This window comes from Besnoitia besnoiti, chromosome IV (assembly GCF_002563875.1).
Source record: "Besnoitia besnoiti strain Bb-Ger1 chromosome IV, whole genome shotgun sequence".
Taxonomy (NCBI): Eukaryota; Apicomplexa; class Conoidasida; order Eucoccidiorida; family Sarcocystidae; genus Besnoitia; species Besnoitia besnoiti.
The window spans coordinates 2,996,731-3,020,639 of NC_042359.1; the positions used below are offsets into that span (position 1 = coordinate 2,996,731).

At 56.0% G+C, this 23,909-nt stretch overlaps 5 protein-coding genes across 5 annotated transcripts; 3 read left to right on the forward strand and 2 right to left on the reverse strand.

Moving 5' to 3' along the window:
• Positions 1–1,882: 1,882 nt before the first annotated feature.
• On the forward strand, positions 1,883–5,194 carry BESB_055390 (uncharacterized protein; the record flags this gene model as incomplete). The annotated part of the gene is made up of 7 exons (XM_029363974.1): positions 1,883–1,962; positions 2,308–2,940; positions 3,385–3,532; positions 3,938–4,037; positions 4,313–4,437; positions 4,621–4,857; positions 5,120–5,194. 7 exons carry the CDS (start codon positions 1,883–1,885, stop codon positions 5,192–5,194), a joined length of 1,398 nt encoding a protein of 465 aa, XP_029219897.1.
• Positions 5,195–6,222: 1,028 nt separating this feature from the next.
• BESB_055400 (EF hand domain-containing protein) lies at positions 6,223–8,905 on the reverse strand (the record flags this gene model as incomplete). Its single annotated transcript, XM_029363975.1, has 3 exons — positions 6,223–6,466; positions 7,693–8,669; positions 8,729–8,905. The coding sequence occupies 3 exons, from the start codon at positions 8,903–8,905 to the stop codon at positions 6,223–6,225; spliced, it is 1,398 nt and encodes a 465-aa protein (XP_029219898.1).
• A 620-nt stretch (positions 8,906–9,525) lies between these two features.
• On the forward strand, positions 9,526–9,804 carry BESB_055410 (uncharacterized protein; the record flags this gene model as incomplete). Its single annotated transcript, XM_029363976.1, has 1 exon — positions 9,526–9,804. The coding sequence occupies one exon, from the start codon at positions 9,526–9,528 to the stop codon at positions 9,802–9,804; it is 279 nt and encodes a 92-aa protein (XP_029219899.1).
• Positions 9,805–12,930: 3,126 nt separating this feature from the next.
• BESB_055420 (importin-beta N-terminal domain-containing protein) lies at positions 12,931–21,160 on the forward strand (the record flags this gene model as incomplete). The annotated part of the gene is made up of 12 exons (XM_029363977.1): positions 12,931–12,970; positions 13,546–13,610; positions 13,955–14,011; positions 14,292–14,563; positions 15,077–15,429; positions 15,733–16,245; positions 16,500–17,241; positions 17,545–17,956; positions 18,349–18,644; positions 18,899–19,252; positions 19,635–19,779; positions 21,002–21,160. 12 exons carry the CDS (start codon positions 12,931–12,933, stop codon positions 21,158–21,160), a joined length of 3,408 nt encoding a protein of 1,135 aa, XP_029219900.1.
• Positions 21,161–22,488: 1,328 nt separating this feature from the next.
• On the reverse strand, positions 22,489–23,580 carry BESB_055430 (uncharacterized protein; the record flags this gene model as incomplete). The annotated part of the gene is made up of 1 exon (XM_029363978.1): positions 22,489–23,580. One exon carries the CDS (start codon positions 23,578–23,580, stop codon positions 22,489–22,491), a length of 1,092 nt encoding a protein of 363 aa, XP_029219901.1.
• Positions 23,581–23,909: the final 329 nt, after the last annotated feature.

A 23,909-nucleotide genomic window follows, 5' to 3' on the forward strand; every position in this document is an offset into this window, starting at 1 on the left:
TAGATTCAATGCTAAGACACTGGGTTCACCAGGGACATCAGAATTCAAGTAAGTAAGTAGCCGCCCTGCTGAGTGAAGGGGCTTTAGGTTTACTGAAGAAAGATCCCCTGCAGCGGCGATGCGATGATTTACAAGCCTTTACTGGAGCACACTCAAGTTTGACGCACGGAGAATTTTACATGACGATCCCCGATGGTGCCTCATCCGTTGCCGTCTCCAGCGCCGCATGATGAATATGGGATTTTTGAGTGCGTCTCAAGTAGTGTAGGATGTCTTATCGTTTTTATTGACTCTTGTGACTTTCGTTCAAGTCAGACAGGCGTTCTTGTCTCGCCTTTTCTGTGGACATGATCGCCCGCGCGACGCAGCTGTCTAAGCTCGCAGCTCTGTCTGCATTGTTAACGGGTCGACCTGCTGCTTGTTTTCCTCTACCTTCCTGGCATTCCTCTTCCGTCCATTCTGTTAGAGATTTCGTTTCAACCGGGTCTTTTGCACTTGTGGCACGGCTTTTGTCCGGTCCGTCTATTCTCCCAATTTCGTTTCCTGTTCCCCGGCAGTGTCAACATACCGCTGTCGTCTCAGGTGTTTCGTCTATGGCCTCACCCTTTTTCTCAAGGCTTTCTCTTGTGAACGGTTCGTTCTCTTCGTGCTCTTTTTCCGTTTCGGTGGTCGGCTGCACCTCCCGGTGTGTCATGCGGCTTTGTCGGGCGAACGTCTGCTCAGTCTGATCTGGCGGGTGCTCGACGGCACAGGCGATACCGGAAATTCGAGTGCGGCCTGAAACCACTTTTTTAATTTTCTTCCTTCTGGTCTCGATTTTTGCCGAATCTTGTCTTCTAGAAGGGGAAGGGGTAGTTGCTTTCTGCACATTGTTGGAAACCTGGGTACAAAACCCCTTCACCGTGTATTGGTACCCCCGTCCGAGCTTCCGGGAATGCCCCAGTCTGTCCCGCCAGAAGATGATGACGCTGTTGGCATTTAGGCGAATTTCTTCGCCGGTGTACGACTGCGAGATCCGTTCCCGATGAGTTAGTCACGCGCAGGCCCCTTTCCATCTTTTTTTTTCTCTGCCTCTAGGCACGCTCTCGCACGTCTTACCTGTTCGACCCCGGTTCCCTCTTTCTGTTGTCTCTCGGGACGATCGTTCTGACTGTATCTCATTCTCGCCAGTCCTGGATTTTGCGGTTGCGGCATTGCTTTTTCACCAGCTCCCGCTTGCTGGCGAACTGTTCAAGGACGCTAGAGTGACTGCGACTGGTTTTGCTCTTTGTCAAACGTTGGTCGGCGGAACGCTTGTAACCCTGCCTTGAATTAATGTAGGCTGGACCCCACTAAGAGGTCCTGGTCTTCTTCCTCTTGACTCACAGAAAGGCCCACTATTTTGGTTTCTCATCCTGCCTCCTCTACACATCGTTCACTAGGGCGCAACTCTTCGAGGGCCGCCTCTTGCGCCGATCTGGTTTCTTTTGCCCCGTGATGCCTGCGTCTTCCACGCAGCACAGCACCTCTCTTCTCTCTACATTTGGTATTGACTTCGTCTCCGAGAGTTAAAGCTCCATCTGGACGCCGGCGGCGCTTCGCGCAGACCGGCCCAAACCTTCCCTGCGGAGTCCCGCCGTGTACCGACAGGACATCACAGAGGAGGAGAGTTAAAGACGTGGTCCAGAATCGTCCTCCCCTGGGGTGTTTGACTGCCGTCTTCTTCCGATCTGAATTACTGGACCGTGTGGGATTTCTGCGTGGGCTTTCAAACGCTCCACGAGGCGGGCCTCCAGCGCCACTGGACATTGGACGCCGCTCGGCCCGAGTATTCCTCGCGCAGCAACCGCGCATTCTAGGCTGTCTCGACTGTCGTCGCCGCCTTCACGTGGAGCGTTGAAAGATGGCTGAAGACGGACACGATAGGGGCCTCGTGCCGAACAAATGTGCAACTATGTGCCTGTTCGGGTGTCTGACCACCATGTAAGTCAGCCTCCAGTAGTGCAGCGAAGCCCTGTCCGCGTTCGTCGTAGAAACAGCACTCGCCGGCTCACTCCTCGTTTGCAGATCGACCAAGCCATCCGCAGTAACTGTAGAACACGTTTATGCGCCTGGCTGTGAAGAAAGGTGTATTGCGGCGGCGTTTGCGGTGCGCGGCCCATGTCTTCGCGGGAACACCCTCACGCAGGCATGGCAGCGCCGTAGGGCTGATTGTTCACCGAGACCTGCTTGAGAAATGTCGGCTTGTTTCACTCAGTAGCCCTCGCGAGTCTCAGCGGCCTCCTCTCTTGTTCGTCTGTGCGGTGCGTCCGCCTCCAATGCGCTCAGGGGTTGTCGCTCATCCATTGTCCGTCGGCTGGCCTTCTACCCGCCGCAGCCGGCGGGGTACTCCATCGGGACGGAAGGGCAACTCTACATTTACGACGGTTCAACTAGCTCGCAGCAGGGGCAGCAGCAGACGGCGCCGCCCGAGGACAGCATCAACAGCGCGTCTGGCGCGGCGGCGGCGCAGCCGGAGGATTCTCCTCCTCAGCATTTGCAGCGCGAGAGTGCGCAGCAGCTGCTCCAGCGCACAGGCCTGCCCGAGCGTCTGAAAGTGCTGTCGATCCCCTGTGGACGCCGAGTCGCCCTCGCCGGCCTGTTCATCTACCACCCCCTCCCGCCGGCCTCTGGCTTGACTGGGCCCGGATCGGAGACGCGCCCCCGGACGAGTCGCTCGGGCTCGGAGACGCGCGCGGCGGAGACAGACCTCCCGGAGGGGGACGCCAAGGCTGCGCGGCGACAGACGGACGGCGGTTCCAGCCGGAACGGGCCGTCGGCGAGGCTTGCCGAAGCGGCGACCAGCCGGGAAGAACAGATGATGGAGGAGAGCGCCAAGCGCCTCCCGTGTATCATTTTCTCTCACGGAAACAGCACAGATATTGGTTACATGTTTGGTCTCTATTATCGGCTGGCGTATAGGTAAGGAGTATGACGGAGCCTTGCTCCCGCGAAAAGGCGGCATCCGCGGCGGCGGTGGCCTCTGGCGTGCACCTAGATGCGTATGGTTGGGTGGGGATCTTCAACAGATGACTTTCCGCGCGCGTGACCTGCTACGACTTTCTCAAAGCGTACGCGCATAGGCCGAATCTTGTAGAAGAGACGGATGTGCTGTAGCATAGGGGTGTGCGCCTGCGCCGCAGTTACTTGGCGGTCCGGTAACGCCTTAGGAGCGCCGCGAGGCTAGACGAACTATACGCATCATTCGTTCGACGAGCCGTATAAGCTTACATACCACGTGTGTTTCTCTCGCAAAGGAAGCGAAAACAGGAATACGAGCAATGGAGGTCGGCACACCCCTCCCACTGAGAGGGGACTGGCTGAGAGCGAAGAATAGGACTGCCTGGATGCATCTTTTTTTGCCAGGTGCCGGGTAAATGTGTTGGCGTACGACTATAGCGGCTATGGCTGCAGTGGAGGCAAGGCCACAGAAAAGGCATTGTACAAGAATATCCGAGCAGTCTGGAGTTACGCAACTCGAGTGCTCCAGGTGCCGCCTCGTCAGATCATTTTGGTGAGGAGAGGGGAACTAGCTGAGCAAATGGCTACAATGAGAAAATGCTCAACGTCTCAATTTCGGCGCCCATCTTTGGCGGGTGTGGTTCGTGCCCCCCCGCCATCGGCTTTCGGCTTTCTCATAGTGTTGAACCTCTCCCGCCGTGAGTGCACTCCGTTTCTTTACATTACTTCCCGGAGAATACACCGGCTGTGGTATTGAAGCTTGCCTAATGTGTTTGCAAGGCATCTTCAGCAAACACGAAGTGTAGGCTCGTGCCAGTGTGTGCTTCTTCTGGGGGCCTGGGTTAATGAACGATTTATGAACTGCAGGCCATTCTTTGGCTCGCACGTCAGCGGCGTGGCCCTTCGCAGATGCATGCATGTTGTGCGGGTGTGACCTTGCTTTCTGGATTTTTTTCAGTACGGCCATAGTGTTGGCTCTGCCCCTTGCTGCGACCTTGTGATGAGAGAAAAGACTTATCCAGTTGGAGGCGTTGTGCTCCACTCTTCGATCGCATCAGGTGAGGCGCTCTTCTGTAGTGACGGCGCTCGCAGAAAAAGTGTTTGAGAATTGTTGGATGGTCCTGTGGCGTGAGATGTAAGGCATGGTTCGGTGTAGCATCTGGGTACGCGACAAACAGTTTTCGAGGACGCCCCCAGTGATACACGGTTCTGTGCGGGGCGGCCGGTGCGATCCCTAGAAGCGCGTCACATCGCGATGCTGGGTACGAAGCACAAGCACACTGCTGCTGTTTGCAGATTCCGTCCTGATTGTGTGCTGCCGTTGTTTTTTTAGGTCTTCGCCTGTTTATCGAGGAAATCGACAAGGCACCGTGGTTTGATGCTTTCCCTAACGTGGAAAAGTTAAGGAAGGTCAAGCACACCCCTATTTTCATAATTCACGGGCAAATCGATCGGCAGGTGCGTTATTCCTTAATCCAGGTACCCAGTTGTCTTCGTGTTCAAGGGTGCGAATCCGAACGGTGTATAGAATCGTCTGTGCGACGCGCGGGCAAGCAGAGCGAGTTCTGGGAAACACGCTACCTTCAAGGTCACTGTCCGAATACCACAGGGGCTGTTCTGCTGCGTCGAATGCTGTTGCAGGTCCCTTGGACGCACTCCCAGAGACTCCAGACAGCGGCACTTGCTGCGGATGCTGACTGGCTCAAAGAGCAGGAGCGTAGACGGTCGAAAGGGAAAGCGCGAGGACAGAAATCGTCTAGTGAAGAGAACGAACAGACACAACTCACCGCAGCTGCGGCGGAGGAGATGCAGGCACAGCGTGTGCAGGTGTGGTGGGTGGGAAACGCTGACCACAATGACGTCGAGCAAAAATCGGGGGTAAGTTCAGTAGCCATGTATGCGCACCGTTGGTTGGCTCGTATGACCATGCTTTCTTTGTCGAGGATCGCACGGGTCGGCGCAGATCCGCAGATCGTCGCACAGATAGTTACGGATTGTCCGACCTTCGCTTGCTCGGCTTGTGTTCACTGGGCGATGCTAACGATGCTCGGTGGGCACATCTGCACAAAACCGTCGGCGCGGAAACGTGCGGACAGCTCAGTGGCGTCACCACCCTCCGTTCATGTTCCTGTCCTTTCAGGAGCTTTACTACAGACGCATCGGAGACTTCGTTAACTTCTGTCACACGTGGGCGACGACCCACCAGACCGACTGAATTTGAATGCTCTGTGAAAGGCGTGACCGGCAGCATGCGTGACTGCCTTTTGTGTGACCTTGTAAGAGGACTGCTTGCGGTGAGTGTACGCAGGCGTGGACCGCGTTGTCAGCTGTATGTTTCCGTCTTGGGGCTTCGTGGAGTCCGTCTCTGACACACGGGACCTACTCGTGAGGCTCGCCAGGAGCTGGGGCACTCCAACTGAACTGTCTGTGGGCGTGCTGTGCTTGCGTTCAGTGTGCATGTAGTTTCGTTGAAAACTGGGAGTACGCCTAGTTTGAGTCGGTGCGGGCCGTGATGCAGCATTCCATGGAAGGCGCGAAGAAATGGGCGATGTCACCGTTTCACTAGTTAGCCGGTGCAGGCAGTCTCCCACGCGGCACGGGGCGGGTTCTGGCCTGTGCACGAGTGTGTCATGAAAGACTTCGCCGCTAGGTCATTGCTGGTTGATGGCAGCTGTATTTTTCATTATGGTGGCGCACGTACGTGCACTGGCAGTTGAAGGTTTTCTCCGGGTCCGACACTTTGGCAATGGCACAGTTGAGGCTGCTGTTGCCAAAGGCATGCAGTATAGGCGCTATGTAAGTGCGGCGTGGGGCTCTTCCGCGCAACGAAACCCGTGAAGTAAAGCACTTATCACGATCGCGTGGAAGGTGAAGTGCACCACTTGGGTTGCGTGATGTGCATAGCTGGTGTCGTGCTTGTGTCGCGTCGTAAGGCTGTCCGGTCATTTTCTTGCTGCTGACGCCATGTATATCGGCATTAGTTGGAAGTTCTGTCACGACACGATATTTGTGGGTTCTTATTTGCTAGCGACGGCAGCTCATGAACGCGACAGTCTATCGGTTTACCGGAACCGGGCCCGCAACACGCGTTTGCGTCTTCCTCGCCCAGTTTCGGAGGTCCTCGAATGTTATGTCACTCCCTGTTTGGGACATTCTCTTGAAGAGAAGGTCCAAATCTCGCTCCGATACAGGTGGCCTGCTCCTGCAGACAACAGCTAGGATCGACAGATTTATCACGCTTGCTCATGACCTACCCCTGAAGGGTTTGCCGGAGCTCTCCTTTCGACTGCGCGAAACGGCGATAACAGTTGATAATCGACGCGAATAAGCGTTTGGCCTCACTATTTTGTTGTCACTGTCCGTGTCAAGAGACCTAAAAAGTTTCTGAAGCCGGTTTTCTTGAAACGCCTGGTACTCCTCCGGCGCCACGCCAAGTTGTCCCAGGAGCATGATTAGTGCCTTGAATTGATCGAAGTTGATGTAGCCACTGACAGCTAGTCAAGAAAGCGTATTCATGTTTTCAGGGCACGTTGAAGTCACCTTCCACTTTCATCCACCGCGTCAAACCATTCACTCACAAAGAGAGCAGCATCATCTTTTGTTCCCTAGAAACACGCCTCGTGCTTTCGAGCTGGCATCGCCAGGAGAGATATTCCTGCTTACCGGCTGGATATTTAGGCAGCGTAGAACCTCCTGTACATCTCTTTTCGTGACAACCCCTGGCACGGCTGCCAACCGGGTTGACCAGAGCGCTATGCATTTGGGTTTGATGCCGCTTACTAGCCGCCGGATACCTATGCAGCGACGATGCCAGGGCGCGGAAGGCGCTTTCGATTGCTTTTTTTGCTTCCTTCGGCAGCTGGTCATACTGCGAAAAGATACGTTGAACCTGCACCTTTCGCCCCTGTTCCACTTTTTCAGCCTGTAAGGAGTTTATTTGCATTAGGGAAGACAACTCTAACTTATACTCCGTTGTATACCTGATGCATCATGAAGACCAGATAACGATGGTCCTTCTCGAGTGTGGCCTGTGGATGTCTGAGCACGCTGCGGCGCCGACACATTTCTACAGTAACTTACTGCATCCTGGTCGGCCTCGACCTGGAAACCGAATGCCAATAGGAATGCAACCGACGCCATGTGGATTGCAAGCCCTTACTGCCCGTATAACGTTGTAGGAAGCAAGCATGTCGACGCTAGATGCCACGGAGTACGCGCGCAGAAACTGCCGACGTTACCGTCTTTCACAGATCTGGCAGGGTCATGCCACTTTCTTTACTTACTTTTCCCCAGATGAACAATGACGCTAGTAGAGGTACGAAGGTGAACGTGTACGACCACCACCAGTTGTCTAACCACACAAAGGCAGATCCTTGTGATACCGTGAGTACAAGAGTTAGCAATACAGCGGTATACACAGCGTGAGATAAAAGAAGTAGTTGCAGAAGACGGCGAAAGTAGAGCGGTTCTGTACGAACGTGCCAGTGTCACGCTCCAACGCCGGTTATCCACACGTCCGTCTTACTTCCAAATGAGAATACGTTCGCAGCTCTGTTGGAGACCTAAGTCCCTTCCACTGAGACCATGTTTTTGTAAGGAAGGATCTTGGTGCGTACCCTTCTCCAGGGGAAAGTGGATCTCACGACCGCCAGAGGTCTACGAGCATGGAATTTCGAAATAAAAAATGCGACAGTCGCAACTGATTTCGAGTACCTTTCATCTATAGGGGCTGTTAGAGCTTGTCGATTTTGGTCGCTGCTAGCCCTGCCTTCTCCGAAGAATGCCCGCAACGTGGCAGCATCGGGACGGAGTTTGTCATTGACATATCGGATGTACACCATTGCTAATGTTGTCATTCCGAGAAGAGCGAATGCGACGAGAATCATGAAGGCAATGACCTCCCTTCCCTTTAGGTCGAGGGCGGGACGCAGGAGCAGAATGATAAGGAACGACGTGATGATGACAGACGGGGGGAGCTCGACCATCTGCGACACTATGTCACCATAGACCGAGCTGATGTAGCTGGAGAAGGAGAATTGCGGGTAGCCAGTTTCCCGGGCTCTGGGTCTGGGAATCAGTGGTATCGTGGGGTGTAGGAACCTTTCACGAAGGGCCCAGTACTCGAGTGACTCATCAACGTGTTGCTCCCTGACGCCCCCGGTAGTCTGCAACGTGGTGACATCGTTTCGGAGATCTGTCTCGCTCTTTGCATCCATGTATTCGTATTTTCTCAGAAGGCGGTAACCCGATAAGGTGATTACAGCTGCGGCGAGAATGAATAGCGACATCACGACGAAAATTAGTATATGCACCTCCTCGAATACTTCGGTCAAATGGGTCGGAGGCGAAGTACTCTCCCCGGCTTCTTCCGATTCGCGCAGCGCCGCCGCTTCTATTTCTGAGACCCCCAAATACTGATCGTTGACCTTCTGCATTTGCCCGAGGCGCACAGCAGCAAAAAGAGTCAAGGTAATAAAACCCAGAATCGTCAGTTCTTTGTAGGCTCCATGAAGCATCTTCAAAAGCGGCTTCATGCCTGTGCGCTCCAAGAACTCTTCTGTCGTATCGAATACCAGCTCAAAGATTAGAGAACAAGCGGTGATGAAGAGAAACAAGCCGATGATGAGCCAGTTCTCTACGCTCTCCCGAGTAGATTCAGTTGACGCTTGTGAGAAGGTGCCCTCCAGCGCCTGTGGCATGGCGGCGCCCAGTTTGCCCCTCACTGTATAGAAAGCTCTGTTGGACTTACTTGAATCATGGCGGTGCGATTGGCTTCATAATGGGGATCACGGTGGTGCTGCCGTGACCGGCTGTACGGGAGCGCCTCAGTCAACGCGCACGACAGGACGATTGCGAGCAGCAGCGCAGCCGGCTTCGCTGCTTTCGCCTGGGCCGGAAACGCCGGCCAGCCAGTGAGGTGTCCCATTCGGTAGACTGTGAATGTCGTAGACACGGCTCGGAAAAATTGCGTTTAAGCAGGACGAACCGTCGTTTGCAGCATTCTGCAATAGCACACGCTGCACATGTAGAATTCGCAAGACACGCGACGGCTTCAGTGCATGTGCCTTCGGGTTGTCCGTACGTACACACCAGCGCGCAACAAGCGACGGCATGCAAAGAGTGTCTAACAAAAGGCGCAGGTTTCTCTACCACTTCCGGTCAACTGCTACATTGTCACGTCAGTTTTTCTTCTGGATTCTCTATTTCCTTGCGTGCTTGCCTGGAACGCTTTGAGAACTTGGTTGCTGGACGCGGCTGCCACGATTGTTTAGTGTGTGCGACTTTTCGGTGGCGGCAGACAAAACACGCCAGTATCGGAGTTTCGTGGATGCCAGCGCAGCTTTGCCGACTGTGACCGAGTGTGAAGTAAACGGGGTGAATGCCGCTGCCGGTGGAGATGGGGACCACCAGGAGCAGGTGCTCATTGAGAGGAGAGGTTTCACTTGACCATACCCGGAGGTTCCTGGCCGTGAGATGGGCCGCTGCAGACCCGTCAAGAGGCTGTCACTCAACTATATTTGAGCCCACCTCCCACCTTGTCCGACAATGAAACCCGCAGGGCCACCATCGGAAGTTGCTCTTGGATGCGGAGCAATGGGAGATGGTGGCGACGGCGCACAGGAAACAATGGATGTCTTGATGGAAATATCTACACTTCTAAACACAGGCTTGGACAGGGCAACGCTACAAATCCTTGTGGAGCTCATCGAAGCAGGCGTACACCCAGAGGCATTGGCCCGCGTCGTTCTGGAGCTGCGCCGGGAATTACAGGCGGTCCGGGAGAAGGAGGAGAGATGTGCTACTAGCCTACTACACGATGCGTGACAGGCGCCGCAGCTGCGCGCTTACCGACCGCCTCTACATTATTCGTGGGTACTTTTTCGCCTCTCTCCGTCCACTCGAATGAGTGACATCTCTGACTGAGCCACGTCATCTCTTTCAGACGTGACTTCGCTGCGTGTAGAGGTTCCACGCTCAGATGGATGGAGCTCCAAACGATTGCACTCAAGGGTGGAACTGGATCGCTGACTGCGGTAGCGATGCTGAGAGCACGCGGCTGAAAATGCGAGCGGCTACTTCAACTGCGCTTGAGTATATCAGAAAGGAGGAATTTCAGCCGTCAAGCTGCGATTACGGCTACCATCAAAGGCTGGCCTCCACACAAACACAGCCGTGCACCACGATCGCATGGCCGCTGTGGCCTGTACGCTGATGACTTCCGTTGGCGGCGCCTTGATCGAGCGCGACTTTCGTCCACGCCGCATATACCACAGACATCGATGCTTTACGACTTTCTTTGATCGATGCGATCACGAATGGCTACGAAGGCTCCTGCCGGAGCAACCCGCTGGTATACAGTATGAATTCTCCCTGAAAGGGTGCCCATGATGCGGCCTACAAGAGCTTCTAAATCTGCTGTTTGGGGTCCGTCTAAAGAAGAGAGTGCGAAAATCCGAACATCCCGCTCTCCGAAGAAGGGCGAAACTCGCCCACAAAAATGTTCTCTATCGTAATAAATACACCATCGGGGTGGGTGGCGAACGCTTTTTCCAGCTGTCTATAGCGTTGCAGCTGATGCCGCCAATAGCAAGTGTGCTGTTGCTGAGGAGCAGAAGGCTCGGCGGTAGCGCGAACGTGACAGTTCGAACGTGTCCACATCTTGATTTATCCTTGTGTGATCAGTGCTGGCACAGGATGGACTCGCGGGTTCTTTCTGAAAAATGGAACAACCCTCGTGCCATACTGAGCCGCTGGTTCGGGAATGGCATGCCCCGCTTTGCAGCAACGGCCACACGGGTCCGAATGGCAGCGGGAGTGGAGTAACTCCGTTGTTTTATCAGAAAATAGTACCAGCGTATCCACCCTGGTGCTGATCTTCCTCACAATGCAACCTATTTCGAGGCGTTCCTCTTCCGACGAGAGCGCTAGCTGTGACGCGTTCGAGAGACGAACGAACGGACAGAGGTCGGGTCAACGCTATTGAGCTCTCACCGAGCTCACGTACGAGGCGCCCCGCTTCGCACACGCCCTAGTCGAATGCATACCGTGTGCGAAGGCGTTCCGCCAACACTAATTGGTCAGCACCAGATATATCGTCATCCATTCCATGAAGCTGTGTACGGTGCTGTCGCCAGGAGGCCGATGGCAGGCACCCGATAGACCGAAGAGCAGTTTTCCATCAACACTGTAGCAGAGTGTTTAAGTGCATCAATACTTGCGTTGCGGACCGCTTTGCCGCTTAGTGTGATGCTTTGGCGCCCCAGCTGCCTCTCCGCTCCCCCCACCCCCCATACCATTAGGTGTCCGAAGTACTTCCGTAGCAGCGTTCGTGCGCGACAATTTGAGCTATGCCGCGCACAAGCTTAACACGCAGCTGCGTCGGCTGGGAATCGCTTTCGCAGAAACTGTCAACAATGGTGGCAATAAATGTCGAAGCATATCCGCCATAGTTGCCAGTACAGATAATTTCCCGCGCGCACGACCGCATAGAGGGGGCTAGCAGTGCTAAAAAGTGCGTGAAAAGTGGACAAACGTTACTATATCTGAAACACGGTCAGCCATGACTATACTCCAGGCCTACGTTGAGAACAGCGCATAGTGAATCGGCGTGCAAGCAGCGCTACTTTTCAGATGCTCGCGGGTAAAGCTCATGTCTTGCACTTCTGAGACCCGTACGCGGGTTTGCGCGGAAAGAGTCCTCCGTCCTTAACAAGTCCAACCACATGCGAACAGCGGAACCTGCAGTTCACACACAGGAAGAACCCAGTGCCGATGCTTCCGCTTCGTTTGATATACTTACGGAGCTCTTTGTTCATGATTCCTTCGGCGATGCTCCATCTGCTACTGCTGCCGTTGCCCGTGGCCGTGTACGGCCTGGCGCCCACTCGCCTGGAGACCCCACCCAAAGACAAACGCTGAGGAACGAGGCGGCGGTCCGGTGGGACTGTAGGGAGGGACCGCGTGTTGCTTCGTTTTACCCTTCCTGTACACCTGCTTGTGTGCCCTTCAGAAAACAAAATTACCCTCTTCTCAGGCTGAAGTTCGAGGCGACGTCAAGTGAATCGCTTTGGCGGCTGCCACCCTCTGTCGTGCGCATTGGCCGTCATCCTACTCTTTCCTCCGTTCTGCCGTCTCTCGTGCGCCCACTGCTCTTGCTACCGCACTCTCGGCTTTCCCTTTTGTTTCAATGTTCTTGTCCTGCTTGGCACGGATCACAGTTCAGTTCGACTAGGAGAGGGGCAGATGCTTGCTCGTTCTCAGATGCTAGGCCTCCGATTTGCGGTGTGAAGGGAACGCCCTACGCAACCGGCTGCGAAAATCGCAACATCGTCCGTTTTTCTTGCTTCTTCATATTTTTGCAGCGGGGCACAGCGAGAACAACAGCTTTGCAGCCAACTCGGGGCGACTTCGAGGTCCCTACGAGTCCCAGGGTCTCCTACATGCAACGGCAGACCCGTCTGTCCTCATTATGTATCATCCGCCACTTCACCGGGCCACAGCTGAGAAGTAGCGATTTGTCAAGACATCCAGATCTCCCCGTTTGCCGATTTTCCAAGGCTCTTTCTTAGAGAGGCTCTCCGAAAAGTTGGAGTTGTTCCTTGGGGACCTTCTACGAGACTGCCCGACCGGCCAGTTGCTCAAGGATCGCAGTGTATCGTTCTCGTCGGTTTCTTTCACTCTGCGTTTTGTTGGCCCTATCCACCGAGTGACGCTGCTACGGATGCCCAAATGCTTCTGATTTTGTTTCAGTCATTTGATGACTGATAGCGTTCATCCAAAGGGCGAACGCCACGCTGCGACGTTGTTACGTGCGAATTCGCTTCGTCCTGCAAACATTCCAGGCCAACATCTGCTATTCGGCCTCCGCCTCAGCGACGCGCAAGGGTCCCTGCCGTTTCTGCGGACAACGTCTAGAAGGTCTCCCAGCTCCCATCTCAATTACCTGGCATCATGGCAACGGTTCCTCCGGATTCCCAGCAACTGTGTCAAGGTACGCGTGGCAGGCTACTCTTGACAGCCTCTGCTGCCCCCGGGTCTGCGCATGGAATGTCGTCTAGAAGAACGAGACGCACTCGGACGGACAGAACAAAGCTCTCATTTGCAGCTCTCTGCACATCCACACACGCCGGCTCGTGCCCTCTCGTGCCTGTCTCCCGCTCATGCGTCAGCATCATCTACGACCAGGGTACCACTCCCCACGCGAGCCGGGCCGGGCTCCCTTGAGGCGGCTGAGGCGAGACCCGCCGCAAAAGCGGCGGCCAACACTGCGGCGGAGGGGGCAGTGCCGCAGCTGCTAAAAGACCCGACCGACGAGAAGGCGGCTGCGCCGCGACACACCTAAACTGCGAGATCCTGGCGCGTGGTCCCGCTGCCTCAGGCACATGCTTCACTGACAAGGGCGAGTGCCTTCTCCGGGCGTGGGTGCACAGGAGGCCGCACGGCCAGACTTGAGTGGGGGGTGGTACCCTGGTCGCAGATGATGATGCATGAGCGGGAGACAGGATGGTGGACGGCTGGGGTTGCTGGATTTCCCGGAGGTTTGGTATCTGTCTGTTTTCCGTGCAGCCCTTGAAGGGACTTACTCCCAGAACGAGGAAGTGCGAAAGACTTCGGAGCAGCATCTCCACTCGGTAAGCGCTCGTTGCCTTTTGTTGGTGGCTGCGGCGTGCGGCGCGTCGTCGAGGTCACTGTTCCTCTGATCCGAGGCAATCCAGAATCAACGCCGTTGGGCACGACTCTGTGGACGTGGGTGGGGGTGGGGGGGAGGGGGCGTGGGCGCGGACTCGAGGTCCGGACTGGTCCCCGACAGACGTGGCTGGACTGCAAACTGCTGCTCACGATGAGGCCGCTCTACGCATACAGGGTCGCAAGAATGTGGTCGCCAGTCGGTAATGTGCACGTTCTGGAATCGTTTCATACATGCTTGACCTGCTCCATTTGCTTTTTCTCTCGAGTCACTCTCGCTTTGGTTCAGATTTCGCCGTCGCCAGGCTTGCTCGCCGCACTCCTCAAGATCGTTCAACATGACCAGGTGCGCCGACAGAAGACTTGCCAGAAGAGCAGACTCAGACAAGAGGGATCCACGGATCTTGACAGCCTTCAATCAGCTGGTCTTAACGAGACGGGAAACCGCCTTCTCACTCTGGGTATCGCCGCTGCGAAACAAAGCACTTGCTTGTGACGCACGTCCCCCATACCAGGCGCAGTTCCTCTTGCTCCGCTTGCGTCCCGTCCGCCCGCTTGCGCACCCTGTCCTACCTCGAGGTCTGACGCAGGTGTTGAGTTTAACGTGTGTTGTGGCGGGATCTCAGGTCGATGTCGGTGTTCGCACAGCCGCGGCGGTCATGCTCAAGAATGAGATCAAAAAGCACTGGGAAGGCCCTGGAGGCGATGTGGACGAAGAGGCCGAAGGCGCTCCCGCAGGCGCGCGCAAAAGAGATGACTACTATGGCGGAGAAGAGAAGGCCTTCGTCAAGGAGAACCTGTACCCGTCTCTGATTCAAGTATGGCCTGTGTCTCAGCCTGTTTCTCAGCAGCTGCTCGAGTGCGTCCGCCTCATCGCCCTCCATGACTATCCCGCAAGGTGAGAAGAGACAAACAGAATGGTTCTTCGAAGCGTCTGCGCCACCTCCTCGTTCTGCCCTCCCCCCTCCCCCCTCCCGCGTGCTGTGTCTTTAATTTCTTCATCGGAGCACAGGCTTCACAAAAGTGCTTGCGAAGAGACAGTGGAGAGCACCACAGACGTCGCGGTGCACATGTTCCGCGTAGAAGTGCGATATGCGTGACTCGTTTCCAATCTGTCGAGAAAAGTCGGATGGATGCGTGCAGCAGCCGCTTTAATAACGTCGAGGGTAACTGCTCAGACGCACGCACTGCGGTAGGGGTTCGTGACGCCGCCGCGCATGCAACGGCTCTCGTCATCCCAGACATCCCGGACCAAGATACACATTTGCATGTGTATGCATGCGCTGTGCGAGAGGCACGAGCACCAGCGCTGCGCCTACGTGTCTGCCCTCGTTCCTCCTTGCTTGAACCCCTTTCTCTCGCAAGCGTCCCGCGGTTGGCGCTCTCCTCTGATCGGCTGTGTGGTTCTCAGCTGGCCGTTACTGCTGCCCGCTGTGACGGCGGACGTGGCGGCGCGGCAGGACTCGAACCGGCTGCTGTGTGCGCTCTCCGTGCTTCGGCGGCTGTGCGGAATCTACGAGTTCAAACGCACCGACAAAGAGGCGCTGGATGCGATTATCGAGCAAACGTGGCCTCTGCTGCTGCCGGCGGCCGCGCAGCTCCTGAACGAAGGAGGCCTGGGCAACACTGATGCGATGCAGATGTTGAAACTGATCTGCAAGATCTACTGGAGTTCCACGCAAGTCTGCCTCGCCTCCTCCGCCCTGGTCGTCTCCACCATGGACGACTGGATGGAAGTTATGGAGCAAATCCTCCTCAGGCCGGGTAAGCCGAACCCTGCCCGGACTGTCATCCCTAACCCCCCCCCTCCCCAATATGTTCTGAGGCCCCTCCTTTTTTCGGTGTCGGGTTTTTGTTTTGTGTCGTGTCGATTGTGGCTCTCATTTGCTTTTCACTTGTCCCTTCAGTGGCGGTTGGTCCGGTCGTCCACATCTCTGGCCCTGGTTCAAGTGTTCAGAGTCTAGGATTGAATTCCGTGTAAATATTCATATCTATATCGATATATATATTTATATATGCATATATATAGGTATGTGATTGGGTAATTGGCGTGTGCGGCGTCCGCAGTTCCGGCAGAGATCCTGACGGGCTTGGACGCAACGGAGCGCGCGGAGTTGCCTGTGTACAAAGTGAAGAAGTGGGCGCTCCAGATCATCCAGCGTGCGTTCTCGCGCTTCGGCGACCAGAAGCTGTTGAATCGGTCGACGCGGAGTTCGAAGGACAACGACCAGAGCGTGACGCAGGCGTTTGGCAGGAATTTCGCGACCAAATGGGCTCCGCGCTTCACCGAGAAGCTTCTTCTCCTCCTGCGTCGCCAGCAGGAGCAACCGGAGAACCTCGAGCTGTGGCTGACCCCGCGCATGCTCAACCTCATGCTTCAGTTCCTTCTCTTGGCCACCGAGGCCGCCAAGATATACTCCTCTCTCCTCAAGCCCAACGGCGAGTTCCTCGTCTCGCAGATCTGCATCCCACTTCTCCAGTTCAACGAAGAAGACGACGAACTTTGGCAGACCGAGCCCATTGAGTTTGTGCGCAGACAAAGCGACCAACTGGAGAGCTTCTCGGACCCCAGAGAAGCAGGTAAGCGACCACCACAAGGGGCGCCGATGGACGGTGGAGGACGCGGCGTGGACAGGAGAAAGCAGAACCAGCAACAAGCAGCCCTTCTGCGCGTCTGGTAGCCGACCCACCCTCCCGCACACGCCTGGCTGCCTCGTGGGAGTCCCCTCCGTCTTTCTGCAACCCTGCCTATCTGCTCCGCCCTGCGCTGTGTGCCTGCCTGTGTTTCTGTCCCTCTTTATTTCCGGCTGCGTTGCCCGCGTGGGTCTGATCAGCGAGCGAGTTCATCAAGGCGTTGGTGCGGTACCGCGGACGCGACTTTTTGGAGCCGCTGTACCTGCTGGTGCATCGCCTGGTGGACGAGTTTAGGAGCGCCGCTCAGCAGGCGGCAGCGGCGAACCAGGCGCTGCCGGTTCAGGCTTTTCAGAAGAAGGACGCCGCGTTGCGTCTTGCGTGCTGCATTGCGGACCGGTTGATGTCGAAGAAGCGGCAGGCGCCGATCGAGGACTTTTTGACCAACTTTGTGCTCCCTGATTTGCGCAGTCCGAACAAATTCCTCCGCATGCGGGCCTGCTGGGTCTACGAGCAGTTCGTCCCCAAGTTGGCGACGTGGCGGAATCCCGCGTCGGTGGTCGAGGCGTACAGGGGCACTGTGCTTCTCACGCAGGACGCGGAGCTGCCGGTGCGCGTGCAGGCGGCGATCTCTGCGAAGGTCTTCTTCAACGTCGAGGTCGAGGAGCTCCAGCAGGTCATTGTCTCCAACCTCGAGGGCCTCACGAAGCAGCTGTTCGCCGTCATGAAGGACATCGACAACGAGCAAGTCGTCGCGACGATTGAGCACCTTATTTCGTCCCACGAGGAGCACATCGCGCCGTACGCCAAAGACCTGACCAAGGCACTCAGCGTCACTCTCCTGGAAATGCTTGACCGCGAGGGAGCGGCTGAACAGGCTGGCGATGACGGCGCCGAGGAAGACGCAGCCTTCGCCTCTATGACTGTCCTCAGCGCTCTGAAAAAGTGAGGCATGCCAAGCTAGGTCTGTACCCCGCCATCTGTGAACTTGGACTGGACTCGCGGCCGCCGGACCGACGCAGTAGCCTAGCCGGCGACTGGCTCGAGTCTGTCTAGAGGGGAGGGGGCGGTGCACGACCAGCGGCAGCGTCTTGAAGCGCTTGACCCAAGCCGCAGCGAGAAACCGGCTGGGGCGGGAAGTGAGAGGCGAGATCTCTTAACGCTTGCGGCAGGGCGCTCCGTCTGGCCCCCGCACAGAGAACGACTGGAAACGGTGTTCCGTACGTTTCGGCTGTTGGGCGTCCTCAGCGTGCTCGCCTCCGTGACGGAGACCCCGGCGCTGTACTCGGAGTTTTTGGCGGATTTGTATCCGGTCTTTGACGTGCTCTTTGCGCCGGATTCGATCAACTTGTTGGACGACGCCATCGAGATTCTCGCCTTCATCACGTACTACATCCCGACGCCCTTCCCGCCTCCGCTCTGGAGGTACTTCGAGGCTCTTCACCAGGCGGTGTGCGGCGGCTCGACGCCCACGAGGCCCTTGAGCGACGCGCTCAAGGACGGCTGGGCAGTCGATTCAGTCGGCGACATGATCGCACCCATCTCCAACTACATGTGCCGAGCACATGCGCAGTTCGTCGCGGGCCAGAGTGAACTCGGCGTCCCCTATAAGCTCTGCTTGCTCCAGATCGCAAAGAAATGCATTGACAACCTGGATTCGGTACGGAGGCCGCGCATAGGGTCTCTGTGCGGAGCGACTTGAAAACACGCGTCCTGGAAACCGAATCGCCTGCGCGTGGGTCTTTCGCTCAGCGAAAAAGGCCTACACTTGTCTATATGCACGTGACCGTACTTGCGATGCGGGTGATGACCGTTTTTTAGGCAGAAGCCGGAAATGACAGACAGACAATGGAGGCCAGGCAGTCGCTGAAATGAGCAGCAACGCAGTGGAGGCGTACTGCGTGGAGACACGCACCGAGAGTCCGCGCTTGCGCACCAGGCCAAGGGCCTCGACTGCGACTCGCGTGTTGTGGTATTTTGGGTTTTACGAGGGCCCTTGGATTTCGCGTGATTCAGCTGATGTCCTTCTTCGTTGCTTCGTGGCTCCTGCAGACCGACGCCTGCCTGGGCTTGCAGCTCCTCTGCCTGCTGCTGGAGTGCTGTGCCGCCCAGCAGACGGCAGACGATATTCTTCTGCCCGCGTTCCAAGCTGTTTGGGGCTGGGTGGTGAAGATGAATGCGGAAAAGGGGGGCGACGACATCGACAAGCGAACGCGCCAGATGTTTATAAAATTCGTGCTCACGCTCATGGTGTACGACGTCCGCAAGTTCTTCCTTCTACTCGAGGAGCAGGGCGCCACCGCTCAGGTTCTCAGCTTCGTCCTGGAAAACGCCGCCCTCATCAAGACGTAAGCTTGTTGAACATAATACACTAGGTTTTAGACGATCTTTGACAGTTTTTTAGTAGGTATGTGTCTACGTGTATGCATTCACACTCTAACAGGTATAATGAGAGACGGCACACAATCACATTCGCGCGTCGAGCTCCTCCACGCGAGGGCCTCGGCTATGTTGATATATGTATGTATGTACGTCAGTATGTGTCTGTGCCTTCTCAAGCGCCAGATGCAAATGTTTGCGTGTATTTCTTGCGTCTCTGCAGGTACGAGCAGAAGAAGGTCTTCATCCTGGGGTGCTCGCGGCTGCTGCAGAACTTTGCGGCGGCGCCGGCGGCGTTCCCGGCGTGCGTGGCTGAGCGCTTGGAGTTGATCATGAAGACGCTGGCGACGCAGGCGACTGAGCAGGCGCAGCTGAAGCAGAAGCTAAAGGAGGAAGAAGACGACAGCGACTTTGAAACCGACAGTGACGCGGACTCTGAGCAGGACCTCGACGAAAACGAAGATGCGGGCCTGCACCCGAAGGCCAAGGAAATCCTCGAAAAACTCGACAACGTCAAGTGGGGAGGTGACGACGACGATGACGACGACGATGACTGGGACGAGGCGTTCGAATCCAGGTACACTACTCACCTCAATCTCGAGGGCACGAACCACTCGGAACCAGATATTTTCATATGTGCACACTGGTTTATAGATGTATCTGATGCAGACGCGTGCCACTGGGCACAGGATGTTGAGGGGCCTGGGCGAGAGGCTTCCTCGTCGTCTGCGTCCAAGGATGCGCTGCTCCTCATCCCAAAGCTGGCTAGCGTGGCGAGTCTGTCGCAGGTCTTCAGGTTGACACGCAGACGCTCGTTGTCACTATTACGATGAGCTAGCAGTATTCGCGGCGCGATGCTCTGAAGACATTCATGTACGTCCAGGAGAAAGGCAAAGCTACAGAAGCCGCGTTTCAGCGATTTTCCGCCGGTTTTTCCGCGATGTTCTGTCTATGTGCAGCTGCGCCGAGAGCTGTGGTCTGCAGTCGTCGCCGCTGGAGGAAGTTGACGAGCTCAACACTCTGCGAGAGGTTCTTGCAGCTCTCCCCCAAGAGTCACAGGCACAAATTTCGTCCTGGCTGGGGCCTGTTCAACTCGCAAAGCTGGTAAGACTCGCGCCCCTGTCGAAGGCACCAGGAAATGTGTCATACGTCTATATAAGTCCCTCCTCCATGATACGCTTTCTTCTCGAATGGACTAAAGCAGCTGGCACACTTTGGATGCGGTATATATATATATATATATGCATACGCGCATACGTATACGCGCCTTTACCTGTTTACACGTACACGTGAGCGTGAGCGTCTCACGGAGCCCTTGAGTTGAGGCTGAAGAACTGCGCAGCAAGGCTCTCCTGCCGGGGGCGCACAGCGTCTCCTTGGATGAGTACACTTGCATGCACTGCACATGTATGCGCGCGTCCGTTCACGTAGGAACGCTACTTTAGAGCTATGTTCGCCAGATAGGGTTCACGGGCAGCTTCGCGTCTGAGACGATTTTGCTTTACGCTGTCTTGCCGCCGTTGGCTATTGTCTGTGCAGGAGCCCCTTGTCTCTCCTTTCTCGTTATACGCATGTGTGTAGAACGATGTGCTCACGCCGGGCAACCCCGCAGCTGCGTCCGCGACTTCCTGCTGAGCTCTGGTTCTCTCGGACGTCTAAAGTTCGCTCTATGGCAGGTCACCTTATTCGCTGTTTGACTGTCATTCTTAACACCGACAAAAGAACCAAGACACGTCGCGTGCGCAGGCTTCGCCTCTCTGCGCAAGCCAAGGGGCACTCACTACCTTTAGAGAGTGAAAAGCGAATTTGCCGATGACGAAGCAGGGGAGCGGGTATTCCAGACGGCTAGAAAAAAAAAGAAAGAGCACGGCGGGTGGAAAGTGGGGAAGTAGGCTTTTGTTTTGCTAAGCGACAGCCTCCGTTTGAGGAGTTTCTCCGGCGTGTTAGCTCTCCATTTCAAAATGCGAATGGCCATGCTGTCTGACACAAACGTCAGCTGGCGAAAGTGAACGGCAATAGGCTGTCCATCAGGCCATATATATACAGAGGTGATAAAGTGTGTATATGTGCATGGACATTTTTTGGAATGGTTCGACGGCTGCGGTCGCGGCATGTTCTGTACAGTGAAATTGCTTACGGCTATTCATGTGTAGACGTATGTATCTATACACAGAGGGAATCGTCTTCGCAGTGAAGGCACGAGGTGCAGTGGCACCACTTCGTTGCCAGTTCCAAAAGATGCTCCTGCGGCATTTTTTTTTCCGGAGAATCGGGTGACGTGACGTGCGCCCAGTGTCCTTTTTCATGCTTTTCTTTGGCTTTGCAGCCTGGTGTTCAGTTGCCTGGTATCGACTGTGTCTTCGTTGTGATGCTGGGGTTAGCACCAAAGGATCCAACCTTTATCCTTGTCGGGGGGCTCGAGCACCCCTTTCCTGAAAGCACTGAGAAATTGAGTGTTCCGGGTAGCAACGAAGACGCTCGTTAGACTGGCGTACATACCTTTCCCTGCAATGACGCATCTGAATTTGCACTCCCCCCACAAGGTATGTTGGCGCAGGCGCCGAACCCCTTTCTTTTTTTGGCTTTCGTTGCAGCTTCACTGGGTGTGAAGCCCGCCAAGATGGAACCTGCACGCGTTCGTAAACACATGACGCCGCTTTGATGCACAGGGCGGAAGAACGAAACAGTTTCTTGCTCCGTCACAGCGCACGCCGCCGTCCTCAGCAAAAGCAGTGACCCTGGAGGAACTGTCCGCCAAGAGGGCTTTGTTGCTGCCGATGATGAAGTCCCGAGCACGGGACCGAGACCTCGCGTGCACGTGTAACCGAATGTTTCTCTACATATGATATGTGGAAAAAAGCCACAAAGAAGCTACTCGTGGACAGCGCCACACGCCTCCTGGGGGAGTCGCTGCTCTGTGGCGGTTTGCTCGAGCGTGGGTGCCCCCATAGCCGCCATAAGAAAGCAATGCAGTTTTACCAATCACCACTCGATCAATTATCTCGAACGGTGTGGTGGTCAGTCTTTGTATGACAGGACGGAGTGGGCGAGAACGGAATGCGTAGTGTGTTCTCCAACCTATTATTTCATAACGCATACACATGCTGACGACTTTTCCCTTGTACCTGAAACCAGAAAAAATACCGCCGTATACCGACCAGAAAACGCAAATACAAATATCCTCGCGCAGCGGGGGGTAGGGGTTTAGGGGATGCGGCCCCCAGGGTAGCGTGGGAACACGAGCAGGCGAGAAGCGTGGCAGGAAAACGTAAACACATGAAACAGAATAACGAGGACTTCTCGTTTGGAATCCTCAGGAACGACAGTGACGCGGCACATATGCACTAAGCCTGCGCGGCGACTTTGCAGGGGGCTGAGCAACTCTATGAGAGACACACGATACCGGATACCGATATGGTAGCGGGTCATACATGCACAGCCGTACACAGGAACCAGTGGCAGTCGGCGCCCACGGCCACGCCTCTGTGGCAAACCTGTGGGCACAGACGGGGGAAGGCGTCATACATAACGAAACAATGCACGCACGGTAGGAGGCCTGAGACACAGGCTGCCGCATTCCTGAATGGTCTCAGGTGCCGTCCGTGTGTTTGGGCCGAATCCCGAAGGCTACACCTCCCGGTCGATGTTCTAATTCGGTCAAGAACCGATATGGGACTGTTTAGGTTCGCGCCGCGCAGAAAGGCGGCTTTTGGAGCGACGCCTCCCCATTGGCCCGTGGCATCCTCCCTTTTTTGCGGTGGAACGACGGCGCATCGGCCGTGATGCGAGGAAGACTCCCGAGCTTTACAAGTTTCACACACTGGGAGCTGTCTGGCTGACGGGTTCTTCGAGGGGGGTAGAAGGCAAGGGAACTGAGTCACTCGAGGCGTGGGCCCTTCGTTCCTTGTGACGTGTCCGCTGCTCACGGCCGCTCCGGGATTTGCCTCGAAGCTGAGCCTGGAACTGACGGCGGCTCGAGATGCTTTTCAAAAGCCGGATTGCTCCGGCGCCGATGAGGACGAGCGCAGCCAGCGGCAAAAAGTGTCTGTTCAGCGCCGTCTCCGTCGCATGGTGGGGGGAGTCGGGCAAAGGCCACTGGGGGTAGCGAGCGAAGGATGAGCAGAGGAGGAGGAGAAAGATACCCGCCATGAGTGTCGTTGCCTGAAGCCGCGGCTTCTTAGACTTGAGAACAGCGTGGAAGAACTCCTGCTGGAGCTGCTTCTTTTCCGCGGTGCTGCGGCCGGCCCAGCGGTCGTCCAGAAGCTCCCGCGCGACTTGTGCAAATTCCTGGCTGCGGCGCCAGTCGATAACAAATGATATGAGGTACGACGCGGCCAGCCATGCTGCGCCGAAGAAGAACGCGAGACCGTTTCTCGTTCGGAGCAAGCCCCGCGCTAGGATACATGCGAGGCTTAAAATGCCCGTGGCTCTCAAAAATCCCGCCAGTGGAGGGCGGAGCCGCATCAAATACTCTCGGCGCGGGCTCTTCCGATCCTCGAAAAGCGCATCAATCGCTTGCGGCTGAAGCGCCGCATTCTCTGCAGCGTACAGCCGATGAAAGATCTGGCGCTCGAAGGCTTCAACTTCTTCTTCATCCTGCGACAGGACGGCCTGACCCTTCTGCCGTACACCACTGCCTGCTGCATCACCAGCGTCGCCGCCTTCCGTAGCAAGGGAGGAAACCGAGCCCCCCGATGTTTCGCTTTCCCCTTCATTTGCTGTCTCGTCAGGGGGCGCTGGAGATATGGGCTCTGCTACATGGCCGCAAACAAGCGCATAAATTAGGACCAGAAAGCAGATGACAAGCAATTCCGACAGGCCAAGGCCCAGCAGCTTGCGGGGGCGAGCGCGCCCTGCGGTGAAGCAGGCGACGTCTCGCCCTGAATGACTGACATACCGCGCCATCCTTAGGCGCCCCGAGACGAGAACGTTAACGACCAAGTCCTCCGGCGTGGCTAACGACAACGTGAAGGGAAAGACAAAGTTTTGGCCGCGAGGAGAAAGTCAGCGCCTTCTCCAGGATCCTACAGGCGTGCCGTACGAGGAGGGCGGTGGTGGAGGAGGGTCAATGCGACAGAGGGTGGCAAGAGGAGACAGGACCCACGAGCGCTGAACCAGCGTAGTGACTATTGCTCAATCGCATAGACTTCATCGGAACTTCCAAAATACGTCACCCGAACACGCCCAACCGTGTAATATTACACGCAAGACGAGGGAATGAGGAACGCTTCGCC